This window comes from Nycticebus coucang, chromosome 3 (assembly GCF_027406575.1).
Source record: "Nycticebus coucang isolate mNycCou1 chromosome 3, mNycCou1.pri, whole genome shotgun sequence".
NCBI lineage: Eukaryota > Metazoa > Chordata > Mammalia > Primates > Lorisidae > Nycticebus > Nycticebus coucang.
In genome coordinates this window covers 144,492,658-144,507,754 of record NC_069782.1, presented here as the reverse complement: position 1 = coordinate 144,507,754, position 15,097 = coordinate 144,492,658, and the positions used below count along the sequence as shown (strand labels likewise).

The 15,097-nt window shown below is 34.1% G+C and overlaps 1 protein-coding gene across 1 annotated transcript in view; it reads right to left on the bottom strand.

Moving 5' to 3' along the window:
• Positions 1-15,097, bottom strand: part of ATRNL1 (attractin like 1) — a 723,386-nt gene that overhangs the window by 219,552 nt on the left and 488,737 nt on the right. Inside the window, exon 27 of the mRNA XM_053583937.1 lies at positions 6,021-6,128. Coding sequence (XP_053439912.1) covers positions 6,021-6,128 — 108 coding nt within the window. The remainder of the gene's footprint in view (positions 1-6,020; positions 6,129-15,097) is intronic.

Below are 15,097 nucleotides of genomic sequence, written 5' to 3'. Positions count from 1 at the left end.
AAGAACAAAGATTGGGCTCATGCTTCTGGGAACAAAACCAGGCATGCTCTTAACCATAAGCGTGCTTCACTGTGTCTGGCTTAGACTTGAGCAATGTGTCTTGTCACCTTGGAAGAGAGGTTTCTTACATAATGTACTACCCTGAACTGTCCCAATAAACAGAGAACTGATTTCAACGCACTGTCAAAATTAGCACTTGTGATGACTACCAATAGAAAGTAGAACCCAGATTACATTATTTTTCCCAGCCTAAGGGTGGTTGAATTAATATATGCTTCTCACGTGTCCAGTGTCTTTTTAAATACTTCACTTTATAGCTCTCCCAAAGCTATAATATGTAAAGTGAAAATTTTAGTATAAAATGGTTTAAATTAATACATGGAATATTAATACATTTATTAGTTTGGTCAAAATTAATCATGCTATATACACTGTCTTTAAAATTACTAATTAGCCTATGTGACTATAATTGCCAAATAAACCCACGTTAAATTACTTTGTTTCTAAAGCATATTATAGAGCGCTTATTCTTTATTAGCACAGAAAACCTACAAAAGTTCTTTTTATAATAAATTTCTAGCATAAAAATAATAGAAAGCTTGTATGCTAAGTTCACTGCAGTTTAATGAATCACCCTGATTTTTTTTTACAACAATTCAGATTATAATTGATAAATGCTGCAATTCTCTGATACTCTAAGACTGGTTCTTATTTTCTAATTAAAAGTTTTTCCTTAAGATCCACAATTGTCTATGACTATCTGACTACCTAATCAAAGAATACTACATGAAATTTAAGTAAATTTATGTATATAAATAGCTTTACAAGAATTTCTATACATAGATTAGGGTCTAAGATATATTCTTGATTTGAAATAAAATCAGTAGGTGTAAAATGTTTTGTGGAAAAGAAGCCCTCGAACCAATGTGAGATTCAAACACTGATTCTTGCTCTACTGGTGATTGAATTTGTGATCTTGAACAAAGGTCTTAAGCTTTCAGAGCTTCAGTTTCATCAACAGTAAATAGAACAAAACAAAATCAACTTTAATTATTTTATTAGACTAAGGCTCAAATGGAATCAAGATAGTGAATGTAAAGGAACTCTGAAAAACATTGTCTTGTCTTAGACTCAATTTATACATTTCAGTTGTTCCCATGACCTGGGAAGTTCAAATTTAAGCTCCAAAACAATCTTCAAGAGGAGCAAAGTTGTATGACTCATACTTTCTGGTTACAAAACTTGCAACAAAGTTATAGTGATGAAGACAGTGTGGTACTATCATAAGGATAGACATATAGGTTAGTCAAATAGTATTGAGAATCCAGAAAACATAGCCTTACATTCATGGCTGATTTTCAGCAAAGGACTTTTCACTAGAGAAAGAAAATATTTTCAATAAGTCGTGAAAAGTTACCATAAGATCCAGCAATTCTGTTCTTAGGTATATACCCAAAAGGAATATCAACATATGTCATACAAAATCTTTTAAACAGATGTTCACAGTAGCACTATTCAGAATATCCAAAAAGTAAAAAACAACCAATATATCAACAGATTAATGTGTATACAAAATGTTCTGTTTCCATACAATGGGGAACGATTCAGAAATAAAAGTGAAGTACTGATTGCATGTTATAACATGGATGAGCTGTGAAAACATCATGCTAAGTGAAAGAAGCTGGTCACAGAAGGTTGTATTTTAGATGAGTTCATGTCTATGACATGTCCAAAAGAAGAAACTCTATGAAATTAGATTAATGCTGCCTGGGACTGGGAAATGGGAAAGGAGAAGGGTGAAGGAAAACGGGGTTGAGAAGTGACTAGTAAAGGGTAAAAGGCTTCTTTCAGAGATGAAAAATGTTCTAAAATTGATTTTGGTGATGGTTACATAAGTATGTATCATATTTTTCAGTGTATAATGCATACTTTTTTGCCCAAATTTTTGAGACAAAAATAAAGATGCACATTACACATGAGTTCTACTAGTTCCATATCTATAAATGGTTTTCATGCTTTTATTTATGTGTAACTCTAGACAGCAATAAAGATATCTGTATGCACAATGATACCCTGGAATATGGTAACTGCACCCCTTCCATGCTATCCCCCTCCCTAAGAAGGCATCACAGCTGCAGGAGCTGCTAGCCCTCCAGGCTGACCATGCTGGACACCACCACCACCACAATCTAGGAAGTGGGCATGCCACCAAACTTCTCATGATGGTTAGTGTTGGGATCTCAGCAAAAGGAGGGTAGAAGGGCTCACACAGCGTTGCCTCCTTTTCTCAGCAGAGACATGGAGTCCTGTGGAGAAGCCAGGAGCCAACCCACGTGGCAGGTCAGAGTGGTAAGGATGACCTGAGTGCCCAATCTCCCCCAAATGTTCCTTCTAGGCCACTATCTGGGCCAGGGGCCTCAGAATGTGGCCATCTGCATGAGAAATGAGGTAGCCTAGAAAGGCAGGGATCTACCACCAGGAACCTGGTTCAGGATTACTGGTTCTGGGCCCTCAGACCAGCTTCCTGGGAAATAAGTCCACCAGGATTCCGAGCAAAGTAGCTGTGGCCATGTTCCCACCCAGGGAGGTGGGTGGACAGGAAGTGAGAGGATCTGGGGATGAGGATGGGACTAGAGGGGCAGCTGGGGGAGGCTGGACTCTCAGGTTACCTGGACCACTCTCACTTGCCACCCGGGCTCACTCCCAGCTTTTCCACGGTGACTAGCTCTGTGCCTCCCACTTCTTGTGAGAGAAGGAGCCTCCTTTAAAAAATCGAAAGATTTTTTTTCCTGAAAGTTTAGGTCAAAAACATGGGTGGTTATAATACATGGGAGCACATTATACACAACAAAACTCAGTATATACCCAAACCCACTGAATTGTGTATACGTTAAATTCTTAAACTATATGGAATATGCATTATATTTCAATAGTTATTTCCATAAACACAATACTATACATTAATAACTAGATCTTGATTCTCAGATAAAAAGTGCTTTCCTAAATGAGAGTTTACACGTAATATTTTTTTTTCCTTCGACATCTTTAATTTAAGTTTTTGGAAAAAAGTGGTACAAAAGAAATAGCAGCAGGTCAGTTATTCAGAGAAGTGAGTAAAAATAAAAGAAAAATAGCAAGAATTCGAACATAAACAGAATGTTTTATAGTGTATAAAGTACTTGCACAAATGGTCCTGCAGCCAACAAAATAGCAAACCAGAAGTAGTTGCCTGACATTAAACATGAAGATAACATACTAGAGATAGGAGTCTGAAATTCATACAAAATTTTCAAGAAACACTTGCAAAGATAAATGGTTAGGCCTCTTATAGGAGGAAGTGCTAGACTCTATTAGGAATGGGCCACTGTCCACATTATCCTCGACTGAGTGATACCTCTCCCACCTGTAGTGGGGCAGGAAAGCAGCAGAACCAGGCCAGTGCTAGCCCACAGCTGCAGAGTAATAATGGCAATTCTAGGGCTCAGCTTGGGTGAAGAATCTCATAACCATACATGTAGGTAACTGGACTATCCCTCAACATGCACTTTTCCCCACCTCAACTACTGACCCGATAATTACACCAGTTGATGTGTCTGCCTTCCATTACTTAAGGAGAAAATGGTAATCATTTCAAAGAACAAAGGATGAAATCAACATTAGACTTGAAAGAAAGTTTAAAATTTTCAAGAAGAAAACTCTGAACCTAGAATTTTTATATCCAATTATACTGTTATTTATGTGTGATAAAAAGTGAATATATTGGTAAGCATTAAGCTCTCAGAGAAAATACCATATAAAAGTTTTCTTTGAAAAAATATTTCGGGGGGGGGGGTTGAGTTAGTGAAAAATGAAAGAAAGGCCTGAGTAAGCTATTAGATATAAAAAGTACCTGAGAGTGAAGAAAGGTCATTATTGTTGGAATAGGCCGCCATGAAGAAGTACATCCGTAATACCTGGATCAAAAATTCCAGGTAGTATCAACATACGATGGGAGAAACCCAGGGAGTTGAGAGCATGCTAAAGAAATAACTTTGTTTGTGATGGGACGTAGAGGAATATGTTTTAATAAGCTATAGATATTGCCAGGGAAAATTTACCATGAATCTTGATAAGTAAGAGATAACTACAAGAATATAAAAACAGAATAGGTACCCCTCAGCTTAGTAGACAAAATGAATTTATCAAAAGTTGGGAAAAAGAACCAAAAGGAAGCGCGGCTAGTAACAAACACACATAAAATGGGATAGCTGAAAAAAGCCTGGGTAGAACATAATTACTGCCGATGTAATTATCAATTAAAAAAGACTCACCGTGAGGGCAAAATAAAAAGCTAAGTCTTTTCCACAAGGGATAAGTATAAAACAGAGGAATATAGACACCTTGGAAATAAAAGACTACCAGGCAAGTATGAACTAAATGAAAGTAGGGGTAGTCATTTTTAAACCCCACAAAATAGAACTTGAGGTTAAGAACATCATAGTGATAAAGAAGGAAATAAAATTTTGGGAAAAAAATAAAACAATATATTACAGATATTATGAACACGCACACCGAAAACCACCTCCTTGAACACTATTAAGGTGCAACTGACAAACTATGATGATGTACGTGTGTGTAACATGTGTTCCTTACGCTTGTGAATTTTCTTGTTCTTTGATTCTTTCCCTTTTTCCTTGGCTTTTGTATACATTATCTACGTTTATTTTTCTTTCATTGCTTGATTTTTAGCAGTAGTTCAGAATGTTTTAAAACAGAGGGCATAAAAAAAGGATTTAGATTGAAATAGTGTAAAGTGAAAGGTTTTTTACTGAAGTTATTATAAACAAGAGGCCAAAATGAAATCAGAGTGTTTGCCGTAACTTTCACTTAATTATTCCTTCTCTTTTGTAATTTCTCCCAAGTAATGGAAGAGAAACACAAATTTCCTAATGTTCTAAGCTTCCCAGGTGATGATCTAGAGTAGTAAAACATCAAGTATGCAGATGATTTTATGATTTTTTAAATCATAGAACAACATGCAGACAATTATTTTATTCCCTCTAAAAACTGGTCCTTTGTATAGAATACATGAGGGGTGATTTAGTTTAGTTTAGTTTTTTTTTTTTTAAGAATAACCCAAAAATGCTATAGGCAAAAACAATTATATTTGTATTTATGATTTTGGTGAATGCTATTTTTCCTTATTTCCCTTGACATAATCAAAATCTAAAAATGGCAACATAAAATTAGTCAAATAAATACATTTTTAAAAAAGGGAATAAAATATTTTGATACTACAGAGTTTCTTAATCATTCTACTTAAATCGTTCTTACCATATACAAAACACAAGTAAATAAAAGAAGCATATAATTAAATTAGTATGCCTCAAAATACTTTGATGAGTCATCAATCAGAATGTTGAATCTGCAGTTTTCTTTTGAAGTTATTATTTTCAAAAACCAGTTCATGTATTATTTTGGGAGTATAATACCACATTTACTTGCACATAATGATTTGTTTCATGATACTCTGTTTCGCCTTTGCAATAAAGGAATATAATAATATAGCCATTAACCATAAATACAAATATTCATTATATTTTACCCTTTCAACATTCAAAAATGAAGCTATGTAGTTAAAATGCAACTCATCTCCACCTACCTTTTATACTAATCTTGGTTAATAAACAGGGATGTGAACTGTTATCTCGGGGCCACTGGGTACTCCAAAGACTAAATATCGGTGCTTTGCTTCCTCCATCATATCTGTACCTTACATTCCTTCAGCTCCTGTCAGGGAAAGGCTGCTGGGTGAGCCGTCTGTCACTCTTGCCTAGGCTAATGGATTCTCCAGTGGCTTTTGTAAAAGCTCATGTCATAGGATTACAACTATGTGCCTTGAAAATGGCAACAGCATATGTAGCTGAATCTTGTCAACTCTAGATAATCAGACGGTGTTTGGCTTCCCAGCAGATGCAGATTAGAAAAGCAATATAAATACGCATACCGCAGTGGTCCCCTTTCAGCACCACTGTTCCTACCTCTAATGGTCCTTGGAGCAAGTCTGTTTGTTCAGCTCCTACTTCCAGTGCTACATCAACAGAAGCAAAAGGACGGCTGGCCATCTGCTGTCGCTCTCGAAGCAGTTGCTGGAGGGGGTTAAAAATGACTGATTTTAAAACAGGTTTAAAAAAACATTAAATTCAATATTATGTGGTTTCATTTTTTAACAAAAGAGACTGAAAATCTAGGAATCACTTCATATTCATATCCGTATCTAGAACACAAATGATGGAAAGTACTTTTTTCCCCATGGCCTGGGTTCTCCTTCTAAACAGGCTTTCAATGCCTGGTGCCTACAAATCACGTTTGTCCTGACCTCCATCCCACAGGATTAACAAAATAAAGTAAACTTAAAAGCACTGTGAAAGCCTCAGGTGAGAGGTACTACTTAAGTAAAAAGTGCTATTATGAAAGCCTCAGGTGAGAGGTACTACTTAAGTAAAAAGTGCTATTACCATCATGACTATGCTACGTGTTCCCATTCAAAATAACTCATGCTTTTGTCTTAGCTGGGAAAAAAGAAAACAAAACAAAACAGTAAAAAATGTTTAAGAAAAATAATGAAAAGCTGTCACAATGCATTAATAGGGATCAAAAGACCACAAACCCACCAAGACCAAGCTTTGTAAGTCAAGATTCCCTGTCAATTACTACAGAACCAGCAGGAATTGTTATTGGCAGTGTTTACAGCTTTATTTAAAGCCTCTGTGTTCATCATTTAAGACGAGGAATGATTATTAAGCTGCAGAAATTGTATGCTTCTAAAGCACCCCCAGATATTTTTCTTTCTCCTTCTGCCTATTCTGGGCTTTACCAAAGCCAAAACCAATAAACTAGCAAGTCCCAACCAACTACTAAGCTAATTTATATTTCTGCCTCTCCTTGTAATTATAATATTCATTAAGTCATGATAAGAAAAAAATTGATGCCCAGCACTGATATTGCAATTCTTGCCCTTTGATTCTACACAGCTAATAAAATTATCATTAAATATTAAAAGAGGATGAGTGATGCAATTAAATACTCTAAAAGGAGAAGAAAGGCAAATTCCTTGAACACAATGAATGGCTTTATTATTTATAGAGAATTTTAAAGATTCACTGTCCTTAACCAAAAACATTAACCACTGGTCTTTGAATGCAAATGGATGTAACACTGTGATGTAATATTCATACAATTCCCTTGGAAATGATGAAAAAATACATGCTAATACTTGACTAGCAGTTTATTACTTAATATTTTTGTTTTCATATTTGGGTTTTATTATTAAAAAGAGAACATTCACATGACAATATGGAATAAAAATAATGCAACTGTTAATATAATAGTTTAAGTTCAGATATTATGTATTTTTTAGAAGTGATCAATTTGAACTGTAACATATTTAAAATAAAGAAATGTTATATGAATTAGTTATTCATATAACACTTTAGTTATTCACTTTAATATAAATTTAAAACCGTATTATTCACTTTAATATAAATTTAAAACCGTATTATTAAACATACAGCTTCTGGCAAATAGAAAGTGATTTATTCCTCTCTTTATAGGAGTGCCTAATTGAACTGAACAGTGTCTATGGAAAATGCAAACGTAACGCTATTTCAAATACCAAAGGATACTAAGTTTAGGAGACACCATGATCTTTGTCTTTGTTAAAAACACACATCCAGCATGACAAGACACACACACACCCGAATACACACAAACACACAACCTACCTTTCCTACGGTAATGTGCAAATAAACTTAGCCAATTCTAAATTCTGGTTTGGTGTTTGAACACAATATTCTAAGATCTGAATCAATAGTTTACTCTCTTTGTATTAGTTCTTAGCTTATAAATGGTTATCTTGTAAGTTAAGTGATTTTCTTTTTAACAAAATGAACAGCTTCTGCTCACTCATCTTGCCTTTTCTTTATATCCAAAATTAAAGTTCTACAAAATATAATTAATAAATACTCAGCATCCCAGATTGCAATGTAAATTAATAAATGTTACAATTCACATTCTTTGACAAAGAATAGAGTTCCCTGAAATATAATGCATTATTATGGCCTTAAACACTCATAATAAAGAATAATCAATGACTGATACTTTTGTTCAATTTTTAACATTTGTTTGTAGAATGCAAAAGTATTTTTTAAAAAATCCACTTTGCTTTCTGAGCTTTCAGTCTCTGTTACTTTTTAAGAATTGAATATCTTGTATAGCATTTTTTGCAAGGTAGAAGAAAAACAGCATTTTTGCCCAGGACCTTAACATTATGGTTCATAAAATGAGGTATAGTGAAATAAAAATAATTAGGGTACAATATATACATTAGTGAAGAGTAAACATAAAAAATTAGACAAATGAATTTATTCTAGGCAACTTAGCAGGTGACTAGTTAGAGGACTCTTGCAGATAAGTTGAGTTTCTGACTTTGGGAAACTAATGCAAATATTCTTACTGTGAAATTTATGAAGGATAAATCACTTTGTCCTGATACACACTTGCTTTGGTATGATGGCCCTAAATTATAAGATGGAATAAACTGTGATTATCCTTGCTACTAATTTCTAGGATGGTGTCATTAACAATTATCCTCTGTCTTGCTAAGTAACAACTGGATATATTATTTCCTGGATTTCACCTTCTCTATCAGAACAAAGGCAATACAGACAATAAGATTACAACTTCAATTTTGTCAAAATTTACACAGATAGTAACATGCAATAGAGCTAGATACTGAAGTAACATCTGCTTTTGGATACAGTTTCTCCACTTTTTAGCTATTTGAACTTACCTCTAAGCCTCCATTTTTCACATCTATAAACTGGGGACAATGATTGTACCTGCACCGTACTGATACCTCAGAGAATCTGCTCTAAATCCCAGCTTCTCCACTTACTACCTATTCGACCATAATCCAATTACTTAGACCTTTCGAATACTCGTTCTTTCTATCTATAAAATGGGAATAACAATAACATGGCTAAGTCATAAGGCTGGGACTAAGAGATCACAGTCGGACTGCTCAGCACAGAAGCCGGCACACTGTGAACACTCAGTAACTGTTAATTGGTGCAATTATTATGCTAAATTTCGAGCACTATTTTTATCTCTGAAGATGGCACACTAATTACCATAGGCCCATTTTCTTCCGCACTAGTGACACGTTTTGCTCTACTAGTCTCCCTTTTAACAAATGTTGCAAATTTTTGAGACAGTTGGAAAATGTCATTATTGTGGTAAAAGGAATTTAGATTTGGAACTGCTTTCTGCCATTTGTGACTGAGAATGATTAAAAACTCAACCCGAAAATTAGGAAATAGTATTTAGTATTTTCTTAAGAAATTTTGAGCATTAACCTGTTTTCTGTGATTGTCTTTTTATATAAAATGAAGCTTAACATTTTGTACATCATAAGAAACCATGTAACAGATGTATCTGTTTTATAACTAATCTGCTATTGCTAATTATTCAGCAGAACAATAAAGCCAAGAGAACAAATTGATCACAAGGCAATAGATTATACTCATGCTTCCATAAACATTGCTGTGAAGAACATTTAAAAATTAAAGAGATGTTAGTGTCATATTTGTTGTCCATAATAGCCATTTTACTATTTAAAATCTCTTTCAAAACAAATCATGGAAAAAACTATGAAAATCCATGCTTCAATTTGACAACAACCTGTAGTCATTGGTTCTATCATATGTGTATATGAATACAAATAATTCTTCCACTTATTACTACCTCTTCAAATAGTCTATCATTCTTCAAAGTTCCTACTAGCCACCTTCCAAAGATTGCAAGGCATCTGACTCTTGGGTAGGTTTTAGGATAACTATCCTTAAAAACACACATACTCAAATCAAAACAGTAACTAACTCTGTCCCCATTTGTCGTCCTATTTCCTCCTACATGACTGCAATGTTTAGGTTCCCCTTTTCTCACCCACCTCCAAATATCCTTCTATCTAACCCCAAGTTTGAAAAAATCACTACCTCTATGAATTATTTATTATATTAATAAGGCACTACTACTTCCACGCTTTTCTGGAATATTCTTTTAGGAAAAGTTTATTTTTATTTTTCATTCTTGACATCACCTACTTGGCAGTAAATAATCTTTGATGAATGAGCAATGAATATGTGAATAAAGTATGGTAAAAAAAAATCTGTTTCATCAGAATGTGGGCAAAGCAAGTTATCAGAAAACTGATTTTAAGTATGAGTAAGCTTTTGAAACTACGGTATGTCCTTTGATATTCTAGAATTTATGTCTTATCCCCCGAAGTAGGTAGAGATTTATTTTAGAATGAGGGAGCTTTTTGAATCTAGTTTTCAAATCAAAATCAGGTTTCCTATTGCTCCTCATCTAGCTTATTGCAAAACTGCAATATGGAATAACTGCCGTAAAATCATCCTAATGCATTAGTATTTCTAATAGCAATTATATTGCAAAGATTTTGGAAAGGTATAAAAGGAGCGATCAAATGATTCTGTCATTACTCTTAAGCTTATATCCTAAAATGAACAAAGAATCTGACTTAAAAATAAGCAATCATCCATGAATTACAGTATTTCTATTATTAACACAGACATATTTAACATGGAATAAAATAAGCAACCATCAGTTCTTTTTGTGTTAGGATAGTGTGAAGAAGTAAAGAGACGTGTCAATATCTTTTACAATCATTAAAGTAGGAAAGCTGATATTTGATCATTTCATACAACTAAGTCTACAAGGCACAAAGCTCAAACTCTTATTCAGAATAGGGGGCATTTTTGGTTTCCAGTCTTAGAATCTAAAGGTGGTTTTCCAAGATAGTGATGTTAGTACTTTATGGGAGTGGCTTGGGAGAATATCTTTATTCAGTTTATTCACTTTTTACAGGCCTTTATTGTCTTTGTCCTATTGGCAATATGCTACTTTTGAACAGTGTTGCTAATTAAAAAAAAAAATCAGAATTTTCTTATAGCTTCCTAACAGGTGTTTATCAAGTTTACTGAAAATATTCACTTCCAATTAATTTGAGATATCTTTGCCAACTGGTTATTTTTGTACTGTTTGTATCAACATACAAAATAAACATCAGTGACTGATCAAAATGGCTTTAATCATTGACAAGATTCCACTAAACTCTAACGTTACTCAATTTTTCTTTATTATTTGAAAGGAAAATGTCAAATGGCCATAGCAGATTTTTCAGTTTCGTAGGGTTGTTGTTTGAACAGTAATGTGCCAAAAACAAAATCTACTTTTTACCATGGTCAAACTTGCCATCAGACAGAGGAAGGACAAAGGAAAAATGGCAAATGTTCACAGATTCTTGATTAAGACATAAATTTCAATATATCCTTTAAAATGCTAATAGCTTATATTAGCATATACAGAGGGTGCCAAAAAAGTACACATATTTTAAGAAAGGAAAAATCTGTATTAAAATTATAATGATACATACCAATAAGAAAAGAAGAGTGCAAGTCACGTTTGAGTTCCTCTTGTAATTGCAGAAATCAAATATAACTTGAGTATTATAAGTTAATATGTTATAAGTTAATTTAATATGATTTAATACAGATTTTTCCTTTATTAAAATGTGTATATACTTTTTGACACTCTCTGTATGTTATACATGTGTATATGTGTGTATATTTATGTATACATATATGTATATATGTCAATCTTAAATAATGAGATACAAAAAGCATGATTACATATATAATTTATTTGAATGCAAAGTTTAAGGATGGCCAACCAGAAATACTGACTCCAAATGAATGGGGTTGGTATTCCTGAGTGAAGTTAAGGTTTCAATTACATCAGCAGACATAGAAAAATTTATTCTGATTACAACATTTTCCATATAAGACCAGTGCATATGCCACAGGAATTTGATGAGTTACAGATGGCCACATTCTAAGGATGATTATCTTAAAACTCTATGAGGAAGGGCAGTGATCTGAGGAGATCTTATCTGTAGTGCCCTTTGTCCTTAATTATTATAGAATAAAAAAAAAAAAAAAAAGCACAAGTTACAGTTGCAAGTCCCTATTTTATCGTGACTCAGGCTGCCTAGCCACATCATTCCTGTCAAGTCTCAGAATAATTTAAAGGTCTAGAAGCTTTAAGATTGAATTATTTTAAGTTTCAATTATTAACTTTCATATCCATACACACACACGTATATTACATGTGCATGCCAATGTATATGTGGGAGTATATGCATGAATAGGCGAATGAATTATACATATTATTACTCAAAGTAAATAAATTATCACTCAAGCTAAGACTAAAACTCACACATAACAGGCCAAAATAAGGATTAAATAATGCCAGCAAATGTTATTTGGGTAATACTGATCATACAATTGACATGAACAATATGTAATCTTCATAGATTTTTAGACCTGGAAGGGACTTCACAGATCCTCTAGGCCAGAGATTCTTCATCCTGCAGTTCACGGTCTTCTAAAGTGTAAACTGATGAACCCTAGGAAAATCTACAAAGGCATTAATGGATGATACTTTCGAAAAAATGTTCTGTCTGTATTTTCAATGGATTCAGTTACTTAACTTACTGCTGTCTTCAGAAGCTAATCACCTCCCACCCAGAACCAAAATGTACTTCCACTATTTCCTTAAATTGTTTCAAAAAACAAATCAATATTTAAAAATAAAACAAAAGGGAGTACATTCTAAAAGCAAGCAAGACTATTTTAGAATTCCTGGCACATCCTTATTTGCTAGGTAACAACTTAAAAATGATTAAATATCCAATTTGAAAATTTCCTTTTATTTCTTTTTTTCATCTAGCTGTGTGAGTCTCAAACCTTGTTTTTTATGCAATCTTTGGTGTATATGCAATACTATTGATACGGTATACTAAATGATCTTGTCTCCACAAGATACCAGTCTTACTGACTTCAGATAATAAATTAGTTTCATGGAATTCTGGAAATTGGCAATATTAACAAAAGCAGGGTGGTTCAAATTATATGGCCCCATAGTATTACCATCATTTCCAGGTAACAAAAGCTTTCTACTGCTAGGAATTAAATAAACTATTCCTTACTTTTATAAGAATGGTCATTTTAAATGTGAGCTATCTTTGTGTAGGCTACTCTGGGAAATTTCAAAGAAAATAAAATAAAATGTTACCTTCACATTATCTGCGCTTTCATATTCTTAGTTAAACATCAGGGGAGCTAAAATTTTACTTCTTACAAAGACGATTTGTCCCGGTTGAAGTTTGAAGCCAAGAAAATAAAAAGAACTCCTGACACCTGCCCATTGATATGTCACTAATATGTCTTCATGGAAAATAGATTTAATTTAAACGGTATAGGATTTTACTAAACCTGGAAGCTATATCTCGAAGGATACCACAAGGCTGCTTTTCAAATCAATCAAGCTTTATATCATTTGTGTGGAAAGATCAAGATGGTTTGCAGTGTGGAGCAAAGTAAAACGATATCCCTATCTAACTACTACATCCACTCCAGAATTTGTGAATATTTGCTAACATTTCTTTTAGTATTTTGATGTGAATTAGAAAAGAATCGGAAGCTTCATCATTTCTCTTTGGTCTAAATGAAACACTAACATGTCCTGTTATAACCAATTCCGGGTTTACTCAACTGTGTGCATGCTGACTTCATAGTACTGTGTTTACCTGGATGGAGTTAAAACACATTCTTCTTAAGGGAAAAACAGTATCTCACGAAGAGGGGGAAAGGATTCAATGTACTTCAAGAATTCCAACTTGTGAACACCAGGGGCTTTTGACTATGTATATGACATACCTGTGTAAGTTCGTTTTGTCTCTTTCATCAATGAGAAAAGGAGCTCTGTACGTCATGTGGCACATGTCTTCCTGCCTTAGCAATGAGAAAATACTTCCCAGTAATCTTACTACCCTGTCGAGAATTTCATTAAGGACTGGAAGCAGCTCATGAAGTTCTTTTTGCCTGGCATTCTAAAGTTTGATCTGGAAGAGTTTAGAATAAAATTCTGGGCAAAACGTTCTTCTTTCTTTTTTAATTTTCTTTTCTTTTCTTTTCTTTTTCTAAAATAAAAACCTATTCTTAGAACAATCTGATAGTTTGTTCAAATCTGGATTTATTTAGTGAATAAATTTTCCTGTAATCATTTGCTAATTGAACAAGTTTTTACTGAGTTCCTGCTGTATGCCACTTTACTAGAAACCGATATATGAGGTGGCTGTTTTGATTCTGTTCGGCAAGGTTTTGTCCATGCTATCAAAAAAATATCAGAGAACCTTCTGGGCCCTCTCTTGAGAGACTAGAAGCAGACAACTAGCAGGCTGTATTGTCTGAAGGTGGAGGAAATATTTATGTGTCCTGGAGTTGAAGCAACAAGGCTATTTCTTAATGGGCAAAAACATAAATATGTGCAAAAATACTGCAGAAGTTTTTGAAGGTTACTTTAGGCAATTTTAAAATTAAATATGGATTCTTAATCCTTTCTCTTTTTTTTTTTTTTTTGACATAGATAGCATCACTGATACAGAGTTTGCCAAAGATGATCTCATTTTAGGATAAAGGAAATCATGCAATATACATTTCTCTAAGAGAGTCTTAAAAACTTTTGGCTCGGCACCCATAGCTCTGCAGCTTAGGGCCCTAGCCACATACACAGGAGCTGGTGGGCTCAAAGCCAGCCCGGGCCTGCCAGACAATGACAACTACAACGAAAAATAGCCAGGTGTTGTGGTGGGTGCCTGTAGTCCCAGTTACTTGGGAGGCTGAGGCAAGAGAATTGCTTACGCCCAAGAGTTTGAGATTGCTCTGAGCTGTGATACCACAGCACTCTACCCAGGGTGACAGCTTGAGACTCTGTCTCAAAACAAACAAACAAACAATAAAACCAAAAACAAACAAACAAAAAACTAACCTTTTGCTTAATACGGGCCATGTGAGCAACAGGAAATGCAACAGACCTTTGCAAGACAGTGTTTTGTTTTTAGTATATTTGTTGATATACTTCAAGTCAAAAAATGAAATGCTTATTGCCAATTTTAAAGATTACTCCGGGCACTTAA